At 31.9% G+C, this 26,188-nt stretch overlaps 1 protein-coding gene across 1 annotated transcript; it reads right to left on the bottom strand.

Annotated features, from left to right (window-relative positions):
• Positions 1-19,705: 19,705 nt before the first annotated feature.
• On the bottom strand, positions 19,706-22,447 carry LOC113376140. Its single transcript, XM_026616063.1, has one exon. It carries the CDS (start codon positions 22,445-22,447, stop codon positions 19,706-19,708), a length of 2,742 nt encoding a protein of 913 aa, XP_026471848.1.
• Positions 22,448-26,188: the final 3,741 nt, after the last annotated feature.

A 26,188-nucleotide genomic window follows, 5' to 3' on the forward strand; every position in this document is an offset into this window, starting at 1 on the left:
AGTTCAAAGTAAAAAAAATCTTCTCAATCAACCTAAACAACATGACAGAAACATTTTTCGTCTTTGAGTCAATGGTCACCAAAACGAAATTTGGCAAACCAGTTTTAACACTGTCGTTTTTACAGTTAAAATTTACTGACCCTTTTTAATGAATAGAGCTATTTTATTAATTATACTCGTATGTTATTGAAATGAATTTGGTAGCAGTACAATGCTATTATTAAAGTAAATTACATTGAATCAATATAGCTGTAACCACTTTACCTATAAAACTATTTTTTTTCTTCAAAAAATACATCACCATTTATATTAGCAAAGCAAGTAGTATTATACATGAACTCAACCTATGCCATTGCATTATATAGCTTTGCTGGCCACAATAGCATGTCCTTATTTTAAAAACTGATGCCCGTACGGAACTCTCAATAAACAAGTTTGACTAGCACTTAACTAGATTTCTTTTATTATTATTATCGTATGCATATTTTATTATTCCGACGTCGTCCTAGCTAAAAGCTCGCGAAATGTACTCGGGCTGCGCTGTGACCCGAAGCCGCGTTTCCAACGCGGTTCGTGGGTCCGTTTCGAAGCAATTCTGCGGATGATTTGTGGCGACTTCTCTCACATTTTCACTCGTATCCTATGTTACATAAACATGTATAGACGCACAAGTTATTATAGTTCCTATTATTATTCTAAGTCTTCATGTACACTCATGCATCTGAATCTTAGAGACTTAGAATGAAGAATAGATTGTGCTTTTGCAAACAGTTGAAAATAAATTGATATTGGTGGTGCATGGCATAGTGTCTAAAGGCAAATTGCTGAAAATTTTTATAAATTTTGAAAATTTCGAAAAAAAAATAGATTTTTTGGCTGTGTTTAAGATGAAATATCGAAGCGCGTTAAAATCGAGCTTCAGTCCAATTATAACTGTTGGTACGAAGCTCATAGAAATGTAAACAAAATTTGTACTTGTTATTAACATCTCTAGAATATCTGATTTTTTAACGTTTTTTATTGGATTTCCGAAACCGCTGGATTTGCTTTCCTAAATATTTTGTTAGTTCTGCATACCGTTAATACAAATGAATTTTGTGCCATATTTGGCACTTTTTCTCCGTACCTTCAAATGGCTGCATCTGCCTTGGCCAAAAACAAATCAGCACGTCTCACCATCAAATTGGAATCAAATGTTTTTTTAATTGTTCAAATCGGTTGATCCGTGTTCGAAATTGTTGTTTTGTATCTAAACACACACACACTTATATAGAAAAAAATAATATTTTTAATGTTCAAATAAATTTTTATTATGAGCTAAATTTGCTACTAAGGTTGTGAGTCATATGTGGAAGCAAGGCAAATAAAGTAAATTATTACAACTATAAATTCATATGAAAATAGTTTGGCTTTTTGTTTTTTCATTATTTTTCCATAATAATGAAAATATTCGAAAATATTATGTATTCGCCTCATGGAGCACGTAGTTCTTCTTAACAAATCATTGTATATATTCTATTGCTATTTGTACTACTAATAAATATATTTTAATGGCAATTATTTACTTGCCTATGATGCTAGTAAACCAATAAATAAGAAAGGAGTGCAACTAGTTGGCGCTTTATAGGTACTATAAGTATTGCATTTTTAGTTGATATTAATATTATTATAATCATCATCATATCGTAATAAAGATTCTCTCCAGAACTTTATTTTCTTCTTCGAACGATAATTTTTTTATAACGATCTATTTACGAATTTCTGAAGCTACAATAATATGTGCATAATTTTTTTAGAGAAAATTTTAGATACATACATAATACAATATGGATTTTATATTTAGTTGTGCACAAACAATAATAAGGTGTTTTTCTCTTTTACCAAAAAGTAAATATCTAAGTCAGTGGTTCGGGAACCGGGGTAAATTACCTCAAATGGTGTAAAAATTGAGTTATTGAAGATAAAAAGTATGTATTTTTAATTGATATTTACTGTATTTGCAACGGTGATCTCTCTTTGCCATGGGGGTAATATCAACTTAGACAAAAATATTTTGGGGTAATGATCAAAAAAGCACCCCGACCTGGTCTGGTCTAAGTGATCTGTATTTATAGTAGACCAAATTGATACTACATGCGATCATTATTAAATTTAATAAAATTTAATGATTATTCTATTACACATGATATCATCACCATCATTTAAAGACGTACTCACACCAGCTGTTTGCTAGTTTCTTGTGAAAACTTTCACCGCGTTGGGGATATGAAACCAGAAGTGGCCGATCAGATATTTCTGTGATACCTTTACTATTTGAACGCGTTGTTGCGTCGTCTTTTGTATTAAATTATAAAACGCACGCAAAACTAGAGAGATCTCAAGTACTTCGGTTATCATGATCGGTTTCGGAATGCAAATAATAAATTTTGTATATTACAATTTAACTGGGAAATTTTGACATTTGCGCATATTGCAAGGCAATTCATGTACTTGTCGGATGGGCTATCGAACAAGGAACAATCACTTGTTTATGCAAAAACGTTAGTAAAGGAAGTGTTCAGGAATTAGAATTTACGAACAAAGTTGCTAGAAAATGGTTACAAAATTGCGTGTATAACTTTTTGTTTGAAGATACCTCTAGATAGTCTGAAGATCCTCTAAACCAGTGATTCCCAAAGTGGGCGCCAGCGCCCCCTTGGGGGCGCTGCGGCGATCCTGGGGGGCGGTGATGGGCTTTGGTGTATTTAGGGGGCGATGCTTAGTTGTGAGGGGCGTTTAAAGCACAAAACTAAAAAATATTATAATATTAATATTATATACAAATGAATGATTAAAATTAACACTGAATTATATAAAGATAATATTTTAGTTAAAGTTATTCAAACATATCTGCATAGGTGTATTATTAGTAAATACATAGTAGTTTTAAAGCTGTGCACCGCCAATTCTTGTTTCGCAAAAGGTTTAATGAAAAGAATGGTTCATACGTTTCTTTGTGTGTCGATATTTTGTGTAACTTTCAAAAGCGTGTAACTTTACCAAATTTTGTAAGAGATTCTTTAATAGATTTTTTGTAAGAGATTCTGTAAGATTGGCGGATATATATGATCACTATTTGTCGTGCTATTAATTATATTTCTTTGTTATCTACCCGTAACTGTCCACTCGAATGTCGCGTTTTGTAAAATAGATTTATCAGGGCCTAGTATAATTCTTTCGTTACCTAAAATTTCAAAAAACGTATCAACACCTATTAACATATCTACTTCGCACGGAATATTTAAGTGTGAATCCAAAAGTTTTAATCCATTAGGAAGATTTAGTTCAGAAATTTGGATTTGCTGCGCGGGTAGTAGACTCGATATTTTCGTAAGCAAAAAGGCATTTATATTTTTTGCGAATATACCATCTTCATTAAATATTTCTAAATTTGTAAAATTATTCGATTTCGTTGAAATTTCAACAACACCGTGGAGTTTAGGCTCGTGAATTGAGATTTAACGCGTAATTTTTGTAATAGCGATTCTGATATTTCCGAGTCTAAATCCAATATTGCTTGAATTTTAACGCGACTGCCTTTATTACTTTTTGCAAAGAAATTTACCGTAGGTACGAGCGCAACCCCCGTCATTCCTTTTCCCTCACATTAAAATTATAATCGAAATACATCGATTGGCTTCTAAATTTCTAAAATCGGTTTATGCGTTTTTAAGCAAACATCGTTGGAAGTTCTAATTTTGACAAACGCCATAAAAACGATATCAATTTTTGCAAACTTTGACGAATTTTCAAAATTTAACGACTTGTCTTACGACCGTGATATTTAAGTATGTCAAAAAAAACATAAAAATTGTCTAAAAAATTACTTCTACTTATTAATTACTACTACTTTTATTAATAAAAACACTTTATTACCAAAAACACGATCATTACCAAAAAATAACAAAGTCGATTCCCAACCAATATGTTTCGAATTTTCAGTTTTTGAATTTTCAAAATCGATTCAGAATTAAACGAACGGGCTAAAACGTGGACGAAATTTTTTTCACTTTTCTGCAATTTACAAAGAAACGGCTCGGCCGATCGTCGAAAAAAACTGAGAAACGTTAGTCGTCACCGAGATACATCGAATGGCTTTTAAATTTTTGAAATCGGTTCAGCCATTTTTGAGGAAACGACGATTTACGACAAAAAATCTAAATACACACACACACATACTGCTTTCCAATTGTTGGTCTCCTTCGATTCAGAATGGCTTGAAACGTCGAGAAAACATGAAATTAGCGAATCGGATTTTTTTATGAAAACAAACTTCTCCTTCGGAAAGTTTGTAAGGGGGGCGCTGAGTAACATTTTTTCTGGAAAGGGGGCGGTAGGTGAAATAAGTTTGGGAATCACTGCTCTAAACCTACCGAACTGCTAGAATGAGAATGACTTTTTGAACATTTTTACAAATCTTGTTTATATTATGGAAAATTTATTAATTAAAAATAAACTGATGTAAATTTATAAAATTACATTAGAATCTAATCGATCATAAGAGTCGGCACGTCATGACAATCTATTATTTTTATGATTGCTGATTTAGACTGACTTTTGAATTGCCACATTACTTCCCTATCAATGCTTGAGACAAACTTCTTGTAGGCGGCCCGAGAGCACGATTTATTTTGATTTTTCGTTTGGGATATAAAATATGCTTAAAAATATAAAATTGACTTAAAATTAACTACAAATTATTACAAATCTAATTCTAATGATATATCGAAAAAAACTTTGTCAGCTTTTTTATATAATTTTATTTAATTTATAACTTTATACATTTATATATTCTTAGGTTAGGTCTTTATATATTCGATGTATTTTCAATTTAAATAATTATGAAGAGAGATTTTTATTGTACTATTTCCGATAAAAATTTATTCTAAAAACATACTGGCATTAATTTATATGAAATGAACAACATCGACGATTATATAGTCAGTTTTTACATTATGAACAAGCATTCTGGACAAGCAACATTATCTAATACTTAACGACATTTACTGCAAAATTATTACTTAAAATAATGACGAATTGGGCCCAGCGGTGGCGTAATCAGTTCGGACTTTAGTCTCGGGTTCGCCGGTTCGATCCCAGCTAAGGCGTCAAGTCCGAAATCAGACAGTTTTGATGTCAAATTTTCAGTTGAGGTCATAGATCTTAATATGAGATTTAGTGAAAATAGACTGTCGTGGGTATAGCTGCATATAAATAATAGAGAATTTCAACAAATACTTCAAGTATAGTTAATTAGTCACAACTGGTTTGGACAACTACCATGCATTCAAAAAGTCATTTAATAACGTCAAAACAGTAGCTGAATGCTCTAGTATGACAGATTATAAGTATAACAAAAAATATGATGAATCAATAATACAAATTTATTCATAGAGTATGGATCAATATGATAAACTATTCATTGCGTTGATGACGGAATATTTGTGTTTCGAACTCATCTAACAAAAATTTTCCCATTTATATATATATATATATATATATATATATATATATATTAAATATTACATAATATGCAATACAATACTCGTGGTGTACAGTATCATCATTTAGGTATATTTCTTCGTATCTATATATCTATAAATTATGTCCACGCATAGTTATGTGTGCATAAATATATAGATAGGTGTGTAAGTTATGGTAGTTGTATATATAGATTGTTTATAAAGCATGTTTATTGTGTGTGAATGTAACGTGGAAGGAATATGTCGGTTGGGTCACTTGCCACTTGCCAAACCGGTGCGCGGTCCGCGGTGTTTGAGCTCAAGTGCTTTCTTGTGAGACTATTGTAGTCTTCTTCGGACAATGCGGAGATAACAGATTTTACTTTACAACTCTCACACACTTCGAGGGATTATACACTGAAATGCATAAGATATTTCTATATTTATTTGTTTTCACTCACAAAATAGTAAAAGCTATCTAAGGGATAAGCAGTTTTTAATTATCATTCAATAATTTTTACGCCTATCCTGAAACGATAACAAGAACAATTATATGAAGAACTAAAATATAAAATCATCTCATCAATGGCAGTTATTTTAAGATTACCATTGCTTAACCCATTCGCTACGGACGACATCCACATGACGTGCTGCATTTACGGATGTCGTCCCTAGACGACATATTGTGTTTGCCTTTGCTTTCAGATTTATTACTATGAGTTGAAGTATTGAGAAATCTAGTTTTTATAGTATTTTTTTTATTTACACCATATATTCATTTTTTTCTTCCTTACTTCAATGTTTCCTTACAGTAACGACACTTCTGTGGAAAGAACTCTAGCAGCAAGAAGGTTAATGGAAAATGCATTTCTTTTTTAACAGGGCCCTAGTAGTATTCTGGCGAAGTTTTCTGGCAATTTAGGATCGGTGATCTTTGTGGCGGCTGTTATTAATATTTTTATTTCTTTTTAAAACTTTCCTACCATATAGTACCTTATGTCATACCATATTACTTCTCTATTTTTACACTATACACTGGTCACCAAATTTACTGGATGTTTTTTTAAACAGTTTGTAGTTTCATGAAATATAAATGAAAATGAAGTTATTTAACGTATTTCTTTATGGTATGGTGTACCTACCATATGTAGGTTTTGAGACAACTTTTTAGTGTCAATATACAAGTATTTACAGACTTACAGCTGGGTATCTCGAATTCCGAGGTGAACTTACTATAATGACTGGACCATAATACCATGTATAAATTTACGCAGTAAATTTTCATTATGACCAATGCTTTTTTCATTGTTTGCGAAATTTATGTTGCATATGAATATCTTATGAAAATCAATCTGCACCTATGTATACTGATTTTACTAGAAAAATATGAACACGTTCGTAAAGTGTTTATAAATAAGTAATACTCTTAAATAAGCTAGCGCTGTCGAAAAATTCATATTAACTTTTTTAAGCTTAAACAATTTTGTCAAAAAATTTATTACTTTCCATCATTATAATATAATTTCACGTTTATTGGTCCACAACATTTATGACTCATGGTGGCCATTGGACTTAGTTTTAATATTTATCATTATCATTTCATGAGGTAAATTAAAAAAAAATCGCTGAAATCCACATTTTTACATTGTCAATTTACCTCATAGAAATCGGTTAATATTTCTAATAGCAAAAATAAAATATAGTTACAAAATGTATGATATAACATAGCCTATAACAAAAAAAGTAATGAAAATGCAAATCTGCAAAAAAATTCGTATAAAAATGTTTATAACTTAGCATTTTTGTCGCATCAGCAATTAGAACTGCTCACAAATACTTACTCTATAAGCTGGTTGTTTAAGTCTCATGAGAGGCAACTCATCGGTTCACCATTTTTCTGTGTGTGGCATTTATATCAGTTATATAAAAATTATGAGTATGTTGAATCTATGCCCACGAAAGACAATTTTACTTGATATTTTAGATCTATAATCTTAACTGGAAATTTGATATTATGCTGCCTGATATCGAGCTTGGCTACCTGATATCGAGCTTGACTAGTTGCTAAAGTGCTAGCCCACGGCGAGCTTTAATTTAATTTTGTGCTTGGGCAAGATTCAGTGTAACAATTTAATGTAATTGTTTGTCATACAATTAATTTATTTTAATAAATATAGGTTTGTACGGAAACTTTCATAATTTAGTATGTTCTATATATAATTTTTCCCTATATTTTTGTTCTTTCTCACCGTCTTTCCGTGCGTAAGCCATCTTCTCTCCGAGCTGACCCGAACTGACCGACCGTCGGCGGCTTCGATGACTCGAATGCTTTTTTCACGTTACAGAATCTAAAAAATAATTACTATGTACCTGTTAATTAATTGCGCTGCGGAGTCTAACAGTAAAAAGGCGTTTAATTATATGGCTCATTGAAGATATTGTTTTGTGTTTATAAATACACTCAACACACATGCAAATACAGAGTAGTGTATATCCATAACATAATACACAATTATTAATTTCCGTAGAGGTCAACTGTGAAATCTTTCTGACCTACTGTCAAGACGATAGAATGGTATTTTATAGAAACAAATCGTATTAGTTTTGAAATGAATGGCTATTAGTGAGATAAACGAAAGCTGACATTTATACTCTGCTGATTAAAAAGATGTTTTTTTTAATCTTTTATATTTTACTTTTTAACTTCCCGTAGGGGCCAAAAATTTAAAATGAAAATTTTTGCATATCTTCACGTTTCAGAGGTTTCTGAACAATTTGGCATACCTCAGAAAAAATGGATGTGTGTGTATGTGTGTAGACGATTTTTCGTCGACTAATTTGGGCGTACGGATTATTCGATTTGAAAGTTTCAAAAAACATTCAATTCCTATTGATGAGTAGTGCTGATTAGTTTTTGTCAAAGACAGGTCCAGCGCCTTCGGAGATATGGAGCAAAAATTGCTAAAATGTCAGTATTTAAGAGAACGAATAAACCGATTTCAATGATCCAAAGAATATTCGTTTTGTAATGATGGGGAGAAGTGGTGATTGAATTTTGGCCAAGGCAAGTCCAGCCGTTTTAGAGATATAAAGCTAAGTGCAATAAATGGCAGTTTTTGAGAGAACTAAGCATCCGATTTGAGTGATTCAAAAAACTTCCTGCTTGTATTCATGTACCGATTGCTTTTGAAGAAAGATTTGCTTTAACTTTAACTTTAAATTTTCAAAAAAAAATTTTTTTTGTAATATCGAAGAATAATTCGAATTTTAATTCTAATTCTAGCTAAAGCTCTAAACACCGCTTATATACTTCAAATAAATAATTTTAACTTCGCTATTCAGTTTACATAATACTCATAAATATTAGACAATGTTCTTCATTTTAAATACGATTGATTAAGTTTTGTTTATTTACTTTTTATCAAATAAGAATTATGAAAGTTACATTATTTATAATAGTCTATTTGAAAACAATATTCATCGAACATTTCATTAAAGTACCGGAAGTTCCAGCAATTTGACTTAAGGCACGATGCCATACATCACTAGTTATTAGTTAATTTAAACAATTTTTGCATTAAACAGTCAAAGCTCGCACGAGGTTCATCTCTATAATTAGCAAACGTAGATAATCCAGAGTTAGATTATTTTATCATAAGACTTTTTATTTTAGCTTATTTAGTTTATTTTTTCAAAACCAACGTGATTGATTATAATGTATCTAGACTTTCTTTATGTTTTGTTATTTATTATAAATATATTCTGCCACAATGTATTGCGTAAACTTTAACAAGAGAAAGATCGTTAGACGTAGTCGCTGATTATCACATGATTTAATATCCACATCAGGTTCACCTGTTGTATGTGCGTCAGTTATTATGAACATACTCCGCACTTTCACGTTATTATTTCTTTGTAGTTCATAATAAATATTATGTAAAATACTGTTTGATAAAGTAAATAGAAAGATTGTTTGGTTAGAAGTTACATTAATAATTTTTATGATGTTTATTAATGCTAATATCTTTACTGGAATTGCTGATTGATATTAATCGTTGATCATTTTCTTGTTGGCCATTGGTCATTATTTTTATTATTCGAAAATTTAATTACGGTACAGGAAGTTCTAGCAATTTGTTTTAAGGCACAATCTCATGCACCACTAATTTGCATTATAGAGACCTAGTTTTTATTTTTGGTGTTCCCATGCACTACTAATTTGGTGGTGTTCCTATGCACCAGTAATTTGCATTATGGGTCCTACCCAGTTTTTTTTCATGATTCAGATCAGTAGATTTGATGTAAAATTTTGGTGATCTAGCAATTTGATATTATTATATATCTCCAATTAAGCTATATATTTTACGAATATGTTGTTGTAAAATTGACTTTTTTTATAATGTACATTAATATATAGTAGAGTATAGAGTTCAGAAACTGTTAAATTCGCCTTAAAAATAACAATTTACCTTATAAAACAATTAAATAATGTATACTTGACAATAGCGCCAACTAGTCCCGGATTCGCGGGTTTGATCCCGGTCACGGCTAAGTATGACATCAGGCTGCTTTGAAGTCAAATTTCCACTTGAGGTCATAAATATGAAAATCACTTTTCTTTTAGCTGCATATAAACCATTACATGCCAACAAATGCTTTGAAAAAAGTTATTTTTTTACAACTGAATTGGACAACTACTGGATTCTCACACATTCAAAGAGCCATATGATATAAAAAAAATGTGATTGCCTTATTTTTAGTATGACAGATTTTTATTAAAATTATAACAAAAATATTGTGGTCCTCTATCTCGTGATAAAGATGTCGCTCGTTTTAAAATGTTGACTGATTACACATCTTTTACCCTTTTTAACTTCCCGTAGGGCAAGTTATAGTAATCACAAAAAAATCGAAAATGAAAATTTTTATATATCTTACGTTTAAAAACCTTCTGAACATTTTGGCATACCTTAGAAAAAATGAACGTATGTGTGTGTGTATGTGTGTGTGTGTGTGTATGTGCGTGTATGTGTGTGTGCGGATACAAATTTTCGTCGACAATTTCGGGAACATCGATCAACCGATTTGAATAATTCAAAAACATTCGATTTGTATTGATAAGGAGACGTGCTAATTAGTTTTTAGCAAAGGCAGGTCTAGCCGTTCCAAAGATACAGGGCAAAAAGTGCCGAAAACGGTAACTCAGTTTTTAAGAGAACGGAGCGAACGATTTTAATAATTCAAAAAACATTTTACTTGTAGTGACAAGATGAAGAATTGATCAAATTTTCATTAGGGCAGGTCTAGCGGTTTCGGCGATTTAACTAAAAAGTAAAAAAAAAGGCCATTTGGCGGCCAAAAATGATCATTAGTCATATGCACATCAAATTATCAGATATTTGTTTACATTCCTATGGGTTCCGTACCAATATTTATCCGTTAGACAGCGACGCGGCGCTTACGCGCTTTATATTTTGTCTCTATGAAGTTAAAGCAGTACGATTGCTTTGAAAAATAGTTCAGATCTTCCAAAATATGTCAAAATAAAGAAAACATTTTTTTTTCAAAAAAAATTTTTTTTAACAATTTTTTTTTCTTTTTTAATTTTTTTTTTCAAAAAAAAGTAATTTTTGTCCAATTTATAGTTTTTCAAAATTCTAATTTTTTCGAAGTAATTTTTTTTTCAAAAATGTTATTCCAGCAATTTGTCTTAAGGCACGATGCCATACGCCCCACTAGTTATAAAATTAGTATTGTTGAAAAATACTTAATAATCTTACTTACTTGTGGTAATGGTGGTGGACGGTTTTACCCGTGAACCTTCAAGCCTCGCTGTAATTTCATGTAAACGATAATAATTCATAAATTGTAAAGGGTACTTCGTGCAGTCTACAAGCTGTGCATGTAGGTTTTAGAATAGGACTGAGAAGAAGGTTTTAACAGTCTGTCGGTATTTACTTTTTAGTGATGTTAGACCATAACACTCTATTACATTTTTATTTAGTCCATTTCCGCATGTTTCCTCTTAATTATTCGCGTAGAAACACATCCCAAACAAGTCATGTACTGGCGTTTGCATTGTCGATCATCAACTCTTGCACGCTCCTCTGCTACCTACGGCATGATTAATGGTGGCAAGGTAACCGCTGGATAGAATCTGAGGCGCGTTGGAAACTTTTATTAATATGATTATAATAGCGAGATACTATTAAATATTTATTTACATATTAATAATCGTAAGTTGCGGAGGCTTCTGGCATTATACTAGAGCTCGTTTAGCAGGATCGGGCAGTAGATTTGTTCTATTTGCGTTCTTCTATTGTAATTATTAATGTGAAATAATTTATCAAAATAATTAAATAAAATTGAGCAAAAGTGAGAGATCGGTTACGTAGCTTGTAGAAAAAAATCTGTATTGTAGAGTTAGAGTACAAAATTATAAATACAACATTAATTTATTATTAACTTCCCGTAAGGTAAGTTATAGTAATCGCAAAAAAATCGAAAATGAAAATTTTTATATATCTTTACGTTTCAGAGGTTTCTAAATATTTTGGCATACCTTTAAAAAATGGATGTATGTGTGTGTATGTGTGTGTGTGTGCGTGTATGTATGTGTGTTCGGATACAAATTTTCGTCGACGATTTCGGGAACACGGATGAAGCGATTGAATAATTCAAAAAACATTCGATTCGTATTGATAAGGAGACATGCTTAGTTTTTGGTGAAGGCAGGTCTAGCCGTTTCAAAGATATGGGACAAAAAGTGCCAAAAACAGTAACCCAGTTTTTAAGAGCGGAACGGAGCGTCCGATTTGACTAATTCAAAAAACATTTTACTTGTATTAACAAGATAAAGAACTGATTTTTATGAAAGCAGGTCTAGCGGTTTCGGAGATTTAGTGAAAAAAGTAAAAACGAATACCATTTGGCGTTCAAAAATTATCATTAAACATATGCACATCAAATTATCAGATATTTTATAGACATTTTAACAATAAGTATAAATTTTATTTACATTCCTATGGGTTCCGTACCAATGCTTATCCGTTAGACGTCGGCGTGGCGCTTACGCGCTTTGATATTTCGTCTCTATGCAGTTAAAGCAATACGATTCCTTTGAAAAAAAGTTTAGAATTTCCAAAATATTTCAAAATACACCTTTCTTCAAAAAGTCTTTTTTTCAAAAAAAAGTAAATTCTTGTCAAAAATTTATAGTTTCTCAAAAATTTAATTTCTTCAGAGTAAATTTATTTCAAAAATGTTAATCCTTTTTAAAAAAAAATTGGGCACGGGAAGTTCCAGCAATTTGCCTTAAGGCACGATGCCATGCGCCCCACTAGTTTAGGAAGTAAATGCACTTTAAGTAGCCCATCCTATAATTATTGACCCTCTATTGACCCTCTCAGCGTAATTTTTAGGACACATTCAAAATTTATCGATATTTTCCCAAATAATTGTCTATTTTTCGTGAAATAGCGCATAAATCTTAATACAACGATGTGAAAACAACTAACATCATATTATATGAATTTTGCTAAATTTTTCAACCTGAAACAATATTTTTATACACCGAAGTGCGATTTATAGGCCACTGTGAAAGTCACAAAACTGAGTACCACGAAAATCAATTATTCAAACAGAATTTTTCCTTTTTTATTTGCATACATAGTCTTATAATTTCTGACTTTTTATTTCCCTAATATTGGTTGTAAAATAAAAACTTTGCTTTTCGAGGGTTTCCAAAATCTTTATCCAAGACTTATTCTTCATGTAAATGTCCAAGCATTTATTAAGAATAAGGCTTATTTACAATGATTATTCGTATATAATGCATTTAACACATTGTATTAATTTTTTTTTCATAAATATAACTTTATTATGAATTACATTTTATGACAATATAAAGGATTTGCTATATTTTCAGAAAACGACTTAAATTTTAAAAGTTTTCTGCTTGATCTTGTAATTAGCCAATTTTCTTAAATGTTTTAAAATTCAATAATTACTAATTATCAATATATTACTTATTTCGTTTTATAACGTATTTTGAAGTGTTTTCCACATAATATACATATCTAGTGAATAATAACATTGAAATAATTAGTCTTCACATTTTATCTCAACACAAAGTACTTCATATATTTTATCACAGAGTTATAAAATTGTGATAAATTATAATGTAAATGCAATATACTAATAATTTAGATTTTTACTATATTGCATCATTTATTATATACGCGATTTTAGGGATTTTTGGACTCCTTCTTTCTCTATAGTAATAAGTGGGGATATTTAAAAGTAACCCCCTCCTCCTCCAACCAACATCATGAGTATTTTCAGTACCTATGAAAAAGGTTTAATTTTTGAATTTCTCTTAAAAATTTAGATAAAAATAAATACCTGTGATATCTGACTAGATCATTCCCCTTCCCCATTTTAAACCACACGTGATTAATAGGCGCCCCCTAATTTTCTTTTTTATTACAAGTGTTTTTTTAATTTTTGATTGAATATATTTTGTACAGCCAACACATAGGTGTTAAAATAAATATTTTTTTAGAATATTACCTTTACCATTATCCTCCCATTTTCATTAGACTCGTTCAAACAATAGCAAACTTATTTAAAAATCATTCTCACTCATTCATTATCACAAAAGCGAACGATTTTCGCAAATTACCATCTCATGAAACTCAAAAGTTTCAGCGTCTATGCCGTTTCAGAAGTTTCGACTCGGTCTTTGTGAGCTGTCTGCAGATAACTGTTGTAATTGTTTCAAAATTTCTAAAGAGTTTGCTCACAATACCGGGAACGACGTCAGACTGGCAGCTTGTTAACAGTGTTCGAGATTTTTTTTTATTCCCGCTTCATTCTCTTTTGGTTTTTGTTCTAAACGGGTATTTGTACAATGACTAATGATTAATGAACCTTTAGGAAGAGTTTAGTGCTTTAATTGAATTCCATCGGTGCACATCTTTGTGTACATACTCTAAAAGCTGCGATGCTTGATTGTGTTTTCGTTTTTTTTTTGCTCCAAGGGTTCATTAATTTGCGATAGAAAAGGTTGTATTTATGCATTTTTATTTTATTTTATTTTATTTATTACTACCTGTAACTTCTTATAATTATCACTAGAAATTATTATTGAGATAATACATTTTAAAATTCTTACATTTTTATCCTATAGCAGAAACTATAAAAGTTATAAAACGATGAATTAATTAATTATTTAATTTTTAGATATTTTTTTTTAAATGTATATTGATAACCTGGTGGGTTAATAGTGAAAAAATTAAATAATTTTTCATGAATTTGAAAATGCGAAATAAGTCACAAATAGCAAGAATTTTTTATTAGATTTTAATAAATACGACAACCGGTTAAATTATTTTTTATCGAAATCTTCATCATTAATTTATTAATTCTTACTGCCAGAAACAATTTCCAACACTAAAATATAAATTTTATATACAGTGTCCCAGAACTCAACATCGAGCCAAAACGGGGTGATAATGTTTATTTATTTATTCATAAGCAAGCCGTAATCAATAATAATAAATATCAGTTAAGGAACTTGTCAAGATCAAAACTGTCATGAAAAAAAATATCTCACGGAGTTTGAAAATTATGAGCTTTCAAGTGCAACCTAGAGCTTTGAGAAAAATGTGATAATTTTTCAGTTAATTTTTATTAATTTTATTTATTTGAGCTTTGGTTTTGTAATTCTAAATTACACTTCTAGAGCCACCATCCAAAAAGTGATAGAATTGCCTTAAGTTCTCAGAAAATAAGACTTTTTGTTGAACTATAAATTTAAAATATTCAAAATTGATCAACTTTGAGAGGCTCCTTAAAAATGCACTAAAAAGTATGTTAGGTAGTTTCATTAAAAGTTAGGATTGTAAACTGGTTAAATACCTGATAGCTTCATTAAAAAGAAATTCAATAAAAAAATAGAAACCCGAAAATAATTTTAATAAAAATTCTCCAGTGCATTTTACTCACAAGCTCCAATATGCGTGCGCGACTGAAAAATTTGTATTGTTTTGGGTTATTTTTAGGTTTTTACTATTTTACTCATTTTTTTTATTTATTATCACATTTTTCTCAAAACTCTAGGTTACACCAACTTTTGATGAAACTTGCTAACCCACTTTAGTCCATATATTTTAGAGGATGTTCTCTCAAATGACTAATTTTAAACATTTGAAATATTTAGTTCAACAAAAAGTATTAATTTTTGAAAACTTGGGGCAATTGTGTCATTATTTTTGACAGTGGTCCGTTCAAGTTTAATTGAGCAAAAGGAATAAAAATTAAACATAATAACGGAAAAATAATCACATTTTCACCAAAGCGATAGGCTGCACTTAAATGCTCACAATTTCCAAATAATGTAAGATTTTTTCTCTAATTTTTTTCAGGGATGTTACGGTCACTACTGTCACCACGTTTCGGCTTATCGTTGAGTTTTGTGACACTCTGTGTAAATGTATGCCAATATATATGTAAATTAAAAAAAAAATCTGCAAATTGCTTCATTGCTTCACAAATATTTCGTAGATGAAGGTTTTGAGATTGATTAAAAGTGCATCTCCATTGATTTATAGTTATAACTATTTTAGGGGGCGTCCATTAATAACGTGAGGTTTTTTGGGGGAGGGGGTTGTACTAAAAATCACGAAATACCACGTGAGGTAAGAAGGGGTATAGTAAGATATCACGTGTATTTATTTTTTAACTGATTTTTTTTTTAAATTCAAACATTTTTAACAAAAATAAAAAAATTTACAGTTTTATCAGGTAACTAAAAATACACGCGATGTTTGATAGGGGAGGGGGGATAATTTTGAATACCACCATGTATCACCAAGGGAAGGCGAGATCCAAAAATCCTTGAAAACTTGCTTACGTGATTAATGGACTCCCCCTTATAAAATTGAGTATTAACTAGATAGAATGCTATAAATAATTTGTAATATACATATAATTACATCAAATAAAACTTTTGCAATATTTGTTAAATAACAGTCGATGCCAAATCAATAGATTAATTTATATACCTACTACTTCATTTAATATATCGTGGCACGCCAAAATAATGTCTCGACATTTTGATAAATGCAGCAATTTAGTGTCCGTAGAGTTTTGAAGTTGATTGCATTATTACTTTCGATTTTAGCATATTTCAATATGACAAGAACAATCCGTTCTAAGATTGTCCTGCGAGCGGTGCAGGCTTTGTTTTTTTAGTGAACGATTATTAAGTAACCGTAATCGCTCGGAGCGATGTATTTTAATAATAAACCGCACAATACCGCAACGCATGTCGTTGAGTGTATTTAAAATCCAGCTTCTGCACAATTTATCATTATCTGTCCGCTTCGCAGAGGCGTTCGGAATTGCTTATAAATACACGTTCTATATGAAATAAGTGTTGTGTTTAGATGGAGGTTTTGAAAGAAAAAATAATAAAACGAAAGATTTCATGCTCACAACAATAATTACTGTACCGAAGTCGCTCGCCGAGCATGATCGACCACGTACAGGTCGTAATATTTAACGCGAGGACTCTCTTCAAATTATAAGTTGAGCGATGCGGCCGGACGATAATATGGGTTTTACGATGTGTCGCGGAAACTGAAATGGGCGTAATACCGGCAGCTCATAATCCCTCGATATATGTTGCACAATATAGTTCGAAACATACTAATATTATACTACCACACTGAGGGACATATTAGAGATTACTCATCATAATAAGATTACTTGCCGAGGAAGAGTTTGACAACTAAGGCTCGTGTCAGACCAACCGATGTACATGAACGGTTTTAGTCTGTGGTACTCGGTTTCTCTAATATACATTCAAAACGTTGCCACTGAGTTTTCCGCTTATGCTAGTATAAATCTGCACGTTTTTGCATTTAATAAAATATTGTTCTATACGGATATCAAAATTTGTATATAAATATAGTAGGAGTAGCCCGATACAAAGGTTTAATTTGAATTTCAGTAAATATACTGTTTAAATCAAACCAACTACATCACAACAAATAGCACATATCAAACAAACAAGTATCCAATAATGTTCAATAAAATTATTAGTTAATATCTAATTATAATTATTTTTTTCACTATTTTTCCAAAATTTGTCATCGTTTTTACTCCACAGGCGGGATAAAAAGGAACAGCAACAAGGGGGAAAACATATCCAATGTCAAATTTTTAATTTTAAAGAAATATTACAAAATAACAGCTACTTCATTCAATCACAGCGAAACCAAATTTTATGAGCGCATTTTTTTACTAATTATACTGTATATAACCTTGATCTGGTACTTTTGTCAGACATATTCATCAGCAACCTTAGAATAACTATTATCTCACTTTTTTATTTACTATTTTCTTATTGTTTACCCATTTTCCAGTGTGTAGATTTAGTTGGTCCTTCTTACCCCACCTACAAGCTAAGAGATTATCTTGAAAAGCTGTTGAATTTTACTTGAAAATAATAATACATCTTGCAAATCAATGCAGTAACTTATACCTAAAAATTATATTTAAGTATCATAAACTAAATACAAGAACTCAAAACCAAAAGAAGTACAAACAAAAATACTGTATGAATATGAAAACATTTTCGTTTATCTCCTGATAGCGACGTCGTAAAAATTAAGGCAATGGCTGATCACACATATGTTGCCTTCTGCTTTAAAATTGTATTGTCAAAATGTTTATACTTTACTTGTTTTTTTAGAGGCGGTAGAGATTTTTACTCGCGGAACTTTAAGCTCTGCTCTACCCTATATATGACTTCACTATTAAAAAAAAAATTACCTATATTTGAATTTGACTTATATATTAAGGGCAATTAATTTAATTACTTATGTAAATCATGCAAAAATAGATTTTTTATATAAAAACATCAATATCGTAATCTTTACATTCAATATCATTAATAATAATGGGTTGTACTGCCCTAGAGCAAATCCGTGAGCTGAGTTAAACTTCAACTCAGGAAAAAATAGTGTGAGAGAATTCTCATTGTGATTTCACCCATTGCCATGGGCTATTTTCAACTAGAAACATATTTGGACAATGAAACAAAAATGGGCAATTGCTACTGCACGATATCAAGTTGTTGATGTTGGGGGGTTTCTCAACCCCTTTCGAAGTATTTTATACTTCGAGGAAAAATAAAAAAATTAAATGTATTCAGAAAACAAAAACCAATGGTAAACAAATATAAATTAAAAATCAAATTCTTCTTACTCCGTAATCAATAATAAACTAAAATATATATTCTATATAAATTTTATATAAATGAAAAAAAAACAAAAATGAACACTAATTAATATTGTATGAAAATGTTATCTGTTTTGGAAGTCCAAGCCGCGGCAGCTATTTGGTTGGATCTGGAAACATCAGCGTAGTCGGTTGGATAGGTTGAAAAGAAATTCGAATACACTGACAAATAAAAATAACTGTTGACTTGACACACAATAGAAATTTAATCCACTGATAATATTGAACTGATAACAAACACTGAAAGGAACTGAATGTATTGATTGCAAGTAACTGAATGAATGAATTAAACCAAAATGAATGAAAGCCACGGAATAAATCGACTCGAACACTGAAAGGAACTGAAAGTAACTGAACGAATGAAAGGCGCGGAATGAATTGATTTGAATGGTAAAACTATTGCCTGCATCGGCCTTTTTATGAGTCAGAATTGCCCGATTGCCTCAATTTGAAACGTGTTGTCCAAGTAGAAAAACAAACCTTTTACAGGTCCGACAACCTAGACAGATGCGGCGCAAACATTTTCCCCCGACTAAAAGGTTAGCCTTTTATACTTCTAAAAATACTCGAAATTGGTACATAGTGAACCTCATGATTAGGAAGGATAGAATTGCCAAAATAAATTCAAACTTTCATTCAGAGTAGATCGGTTACGGAAGCCTGACCTCGCGCCAGGGTCCCGCTCTCGCAACCTACCACATTCACACAATCTAGATTGCGGAAGTTTTATTTTCGCGCCAGGGTCTAGATTTTTGGACATTTACAAGAATCTTCCAGAGACTATGAGGGATGTTCTCATCGCCCTGGAGATTGAAAATTTGGCAAAACTATATATAGAAGCAAATATATCATGAGATAGAAAAGTTTTTTTTTTGAAATGATAATTCAGATATAAACTATTGAATAGGTAGGGGGCATAGTTTGACAACAGGCCGCTTGATTAGGGTATTTCCCGTTTTTACCAATGCTACTCGAACCACTCCATCGGAGCCCGGAAAAACCTCTTCAACTTTTCCCAACCCCCAATGGAGCGGACGCGCATTCTCTTGTTTTACAACTACCAAATCACCCTTTTTAATAGGATTAGTGACTGTATTCCATTTCTGTCGGACCTGTAGCTCGGTTAGATATTCCACATTCCATCGCTTCCAGTAAGAAGCGACAATATGATCTAACAATTGTTTTCTTTTAGTCAAATTCAAGTTTTCATAGTCAACGGGCAAATCCGACAGAGGCTCTTGCATTAAGAAGTGCGCAGGCGTAAGAGGTTGAGGATCCGATGGATCATTGCTCAGCCAACATAACGGTCTTGAATTCAGTAAGGCTTCGATTTGATTGAGGACTGTATTAAACTCTTCGTAGGATAAAATTTGCAACCCTATAACTTTAAACAAATGGGTCTTCACTGATTTAATATTCGCCTCCCATATACCTCCAAAATGTGGGGCAAACGGTGGATTAAATTTCCATTCAATGTCATGTAAAACCAATAATTCATTGAAACGCTTTTTATACTCTTCGGAATTTAGGAGAAGAAATAAGGAATCAAGAGTATTTTTGGCTCCTATAAAATTGGTTCCACAATCGGAGTAAATACATTTGATAGGACCACGCCGGGCTAGGAATCGTTTCAAGCAATCTAAAAATGTATCGCTTGTTAAATCTGAAGCTAATTCGAGATGTATCGCCTTAGTGGCTAAACAGATGAACAAGCATATATAAGCCTTGTAGGTTCGAGCGCCTCTGTGACGACTCATGGAGATATTGAAGGGGCCTGCATAATCAACGCCGACGTTTAGGAAAGCTCTACTGGCTGTTATGCGCGGTACTGGTAAGTCGCCCATGAATGGAAAAATGGGTTTCGGATTCTGTCGAAAACAAGTTATACACTTGTGAAGACGATTACGAATTATTGCACGAGCCGACAAGATCCAATATTTTTGCCTCAATAAAGATAATACTAAGTTTGATCCAGTATGTAAATTATTAATATGGTAGTAATCTATGAGACAATTTACTACTTGGTCTTTTTTTGGCAAAAGAAGTGGATCGTTATTAGTTGTTAATCCTAATCTACCTTTAACGCGTAAACAATTATTAGAATCCAAAACCAAATTTAGTCGGCAAAACTTCTTCGAACAAGACTTTCCGTTCGTTAATAGTTTGAATTCTTCGGGAAAATGATGTTCTTGGACTAATCGAATAATAATTACCTCGGCTTGTTTCAAATCTGAAGTCAAAAGTCGGTTTCGATTTGTTATAATTTTACAAAACTTCAATATATAAGCGAAAATTCTTACAAGTTTGCACCAACTAGAAAATTTTTGCGTTAATTCATATAAAGGATTGATCGGTGGTATGACACTCTTTACTATTAGAACGTTAGCTTTTCTTTCTTGATCAATATCTCCGGAAGGTTCAACCGTTTTTGCAGGCCAAGTTGATATAGGACCATTCAACCAATCCGGCCCAAACAACCAATTCTTATGTTGGATAAATTCCTTAGGTCGAAGACCTCGGGAAACACAATCGGCTGCATTTTGATGAGAAGGAATGTGAAGCCATTGTGCATTAGGAATGAGATCCCGTATTTTTGTTACCCTATTGGCTACAAATGTTTTCCAACGAGTAGCCGGTCCTGCTAACCAGTGAAGGACAATCATAGAATCGGAAAAACAGTAAATGGAATCAAAATCTATACTATGTTGGTTATTCGTTAATATAAAATTCAGAAGTTTTGACAGTAAATGACAGGCACAAAGTTCAAGCCTGGCTAATATTTGGTTTTTAATCGGTGTTACACGTGATTTTAAAATCAACAAGAAATTCGGATTGCCAAGAGATTTAATATAAACTACCGCTCCATACGCTTGCTCTGAACTATCCGCGAAACCAAATAATGAACATTTGTTTTGTTTTGACGTTTCGAGATAACGCGGAATCTGATAGTTATTAAGATGCTCTAATTCGGAATATACGGCTAACCATGATGTAATAATAAATGATGGTAATTCCTCATCCCAATCGATTTTTAATGTCCAAATTTTTTTCAATAATATTTTTATCTTAACAACTATCGGAGTTAGGAAACCCAGAGGATCCCAGATTCGCGCTATTACTGAAAGAAGTTGTCTCTTTGTCCATTTTCTCCACGTAAGCTTTATTTCGAATGAAAAATTATCTGATAAGGGATTCCATTTTAATCCCAATACCTTTGTAGAAGATTCCATTTGAAAATCCGATTTAGAGAAATGTTTATTTTGTACATCAGAATTAGGAAAAAGTTTACGCAGATTAGAATTATTAGATTCCCACTTTTTTAATTCAAAACCACCAGACGATAATACAGTCTGCAAACCCTCGCAAATGGTTTTAGCGCTATCCAAGGAGTCGATACTTGTAACCACATCATCAATATAGACATCGTTCTCAAGAATTCTAGAAATAGATTGAGAATATTTGGAACATTCGTCTCGGGAAAGTTGTTTGATGGTTCTGATAGCTTGAAAGGGAGATGACGATAGACCAAAAGTTACAATATTTAATTCATAGATGCCAATGGGTGCATCTGGAACCGGTCTCCATAAGATTTTTTGATATTTTCTATCTTGTTTACGAACCCAAATATTACGATACATTTGTTTGATATCAGCTGTTAATGCTATAGGCCCGAAACGAAAATTTAGAAGGATTGAACAAATGTCGGTTTGTAATTTAGGACCAACATGCAAAATTTCGTTCAAGGAAGTGAATTCTGAATTTTTCGCAGATGCATCAAACACAACGCGTAAAGGCGTGGAGGAACTTTCTTTTTCGACTGCGAAATGTGTAATAAAATATGCATTTTTTATTTTAATAAAATCATCGACTTCATGATCTACCGGACAATAATCGACAAAGGATAATTGGTTTTGAGTCAGGTAATCTTCTATAACGGCGGCATATTTTTTATGAAATTCGGGATATTTCAAAATTTTATTTTCAAGCATGTGGTATCGCTTTAAGGCTAAATGAAATGATTTGTATAAATTTCTGCCTTCATTTTTAAATGGCAGCGCTACTACATATCGTCCATCTGCAGATCGCGTAGTAGTTGTAGTAAAATGGTTTTCGCATAAATCATCGTTAGAAAAGAGGATTATTTCGGGAATGTCTTCTAATTGTAAGAATTTATTCATTTGTAAATGGAAATCTGAATCTGAAACATTACATAAATTAGTAGAAGTGCCGGTATTTTCAAATAAATCAGGAATGGAACCTAATATTAAATAACCCAACCGGGTTTCTAGGGCCACAGGTAATCCTTTATCATTTTTAACTTGATTAGTGCCAAGAATTTCGCCGAAAACATCGCAACCCAAAATTCCGTCGACCTCCTGGGGTGTATGAAAGTTAGGATCCGCTAAAGGATAATTCAGAAATGTTTTGATGGATGAAATCGGAATGGTAATTTGTGGTTGCTTTCCCACTATCTCGTGTACTACGTATGCACAGACCGATAACTGATAAGAATCGATTAAAGATTTCAAAGTGAAATTAACTAATCCAATAACTTTATGTGACGAATTGCCTAACCCGATCACTTGGGTTGATATTGGAAGAATTTGTAAATCAGCCTTTTTGCACCAAGTTAATGTCACAAAATTTCTATCGCTTCCCGAATCAATAATTGTACGTAATAAAATGTTTTCTTTTCTAGTAGTAACTTTTACTACTGCTGTCGGCAATATGGTAATATGATGTGCGATTTTGTTTTGATTAAATGCGCATAAAACCGTACTACCTGATTTGGAATTAGAAAGATTATTTTGATCCGTACTCGCAAAATTGCTACCAGTATGCAATAGCGAGTGATGTCGTTCGTTACATAATAAACAGGTTTTATTCGATCGACACGTAGTCGTTATCTTATGACCCAAACAATTGTCGCATAAGTTTAATTTTTGAATAAGGGATCGCCTATCAGGTATACTCAATGAAAGAAATTTCGAACAAGTAAACACTCTGTGTTGTTCCCGACACACAAAGCATTTGTTATCATATTTATTTTTTAACAAAAATGACCGGCTAATTTTAGTGTTTTTGTAATTGGGTTTGTCATTAGTGAAATTGTTGGTCATACCATATACTTGATTTTTTGCCTGTTGTGACTTTTGAAGAAAATGCAGGAGGTCTTGGTATTTGGGAAACTCACCTTGATAAAAATGCTCGAATTTTTCTTGTAAAAACGGATCGAGTTTCGAGAATGCCAGTGACGTAATAAGGAAATCATAGGCGTCGGGAATATTCAATTGGGAGAGCGCTTGCACCGCGGTATCGAATTTTTCAAGGAATGAATTTATTTGTCCAGATGAAATGGTTTTGAATGACAATAGTTGTTTGAAATAATTGGTGGCTAAGTACCGTTTATTTTCGTATTTTTTTATGAGCGCTTCCCAAAGAATTTGATAATTATTTGCGGTCGGTAGTATAGAATGAAATATTTTTAAAACCGGACCCTGTAACGCTCCTTTTAAAAAATGAAATTTTGAAACATTATCTAACTCGGTATTTTCATGAATTAGTGAATTGAATGTTTCATAAAATAATGGCCATTGTTGAATATCTCCTGAGAATTTAGGTACTTCAATGGACGGTAAATGTTGTTTGGGTACTATGTCTTTAATTGAAGAACTATGCGCATTTTTATTATCTAGTAATTTCTCAGCGTGTTTTATTTTGGCATACATCGTTTCAAGGGCCTTTATTGCGGAATATTCCGGAATGAAACTAGGATTATCTAAATATTTTAATTTGTTTATTTCATCGCACAATTGAATAAATTGTTCACGAGCATTTTCAGTAATATATAAATTTTCAAGAAATTGTGTCTTATTTGAAGATACATCAATCTGTTGCGATAGATCGTACGTTTCTTGCACAATTGAAAAGTACATCTCTCTCTTGGCGGTTAGACGTGCAATTTCTGCACCAATATCGATTTTAGGCGCCATTATATATATTTTTGTTTTCTGTATACACCCAATTAATCCTAATAATAATTAGGATCCGGCTCGAAAGGACCAAATGTTGATGTTGGAGGGTTTCTCAACCCATTTCGAAGTATTTTATACTTCGAGGAAAAATAAAAAAATTAAATGTATTCAGAAAACAAAAACCAATGGTAAACAAATATAAATTAAAAATCAAATTCTTCTTACTCCGTAATCAATAATAAACTAAAATATATTCTATATAAATTTTATATAAATGAAAAAAAAACAAAAATGAACACTAATTAATATTGTATGAAAATGTTATCTGTTTTGGAAGTCCAAGCCGCGGCAGCTATTTGGTTGGATCTGGAAACATCAGCGTAGTCGGTTGGATAGGTTGAAAAGAAATTCGAATACACTGACAAATAAAAATAACTGTTGACTTGACACACAATAGAAATTTAATCCACTGATAATATTGAACTGATAACAAACACTGAAAGGAACTGAATGTATTGATTGCAAGTAACTGAATGAATGAATTAAACCAAAATGAATGAAAGCCACGGAATAAATCGACTCGAACACTGAAAGGAACTGAAAGTAACTGAACGAATGAAAGGCGCGGAATGAATTGATTTGAATGGTAAAACTATTGCCTGCATCGGCCTTTTTATGAGTCAGAATTGCCCGATTGCCTCAATTTGAAACGTGTTGTCCAAGTAGAAAAACAAACCTTTTACAGGTCCGACAACCTAGACAGATGCGGCGCAAACACAAGTTGTCCAGAACGAGGTTCGAGCTTACGACCCTGTTCACACGAGCTCGTGAGCTTAATCATTGCATCAGGGAATAACCCAAAGTATCATTGTTTGGTATTATTCAAATAATTAAATGAATTTAAACAAATTCTTAAATTATACTCATTAACTGAAGTAACTTTGTAATTATACTTTACTGTTACACATTTATCTCTTTTATCCATACATTACACATTTATCTCCATTATCACGAATGCTTTAAAAAAAATATATATTTTATATATTGAGCATCTGTGTAAATATTTTTTTTATTATTATGAGCTATTATTAAAGCCCCGAACTGAATGAAAATGTTTTAGCGAGTGAATATTTTATACCACTCTGAGCTCCTTGCTTTAACATTTCATTCTTAATAGATGAATTACTATCAAAATAGACCTAAATGTGATTTTACTAATTAACAAAATATTAAAAACGATTAAAATACGAATTGTTTTATCTTATAAGTATGTAGGGCACGACATATGGTAGTTGGAAATTGGAGTTGGGTCGCGCCAAGAGTGATCGATAGAGGCTCCTCATACCCCTCAAGTAGGTCGCGAAAAGCCCCCATAAGAGTTTGAGGCTGTTATTCATTGGGAGC

The sequence above is a fragment of the Ctenocephalides felis genome, unplaced genomic scaffold (assembly GCF_003426905.1).
Source record: "Ctenocephalides felis isolate EL2017-DRISC unplaced genomic scaffold, ASM342690v1 CF-g0.4_SCAFFOLD_01886, whole genome shotgun sequence".
NCBI lineage: Eukaryota > Metazoa > Arthropoda > Insecta > Siphonaptera > Pulicidae > Ctenocephalides > Ctenocephalides felis.

Excerpts from the sequence above, each read along its gene's own strand:
- LOC113376140 (XM_026616063.1), bottom strand. The coding sequence starts at position 22,447 with ATGTATCGTAATATTTGGGTTCGTAAACAAGATAGAAAATATCAAAAA.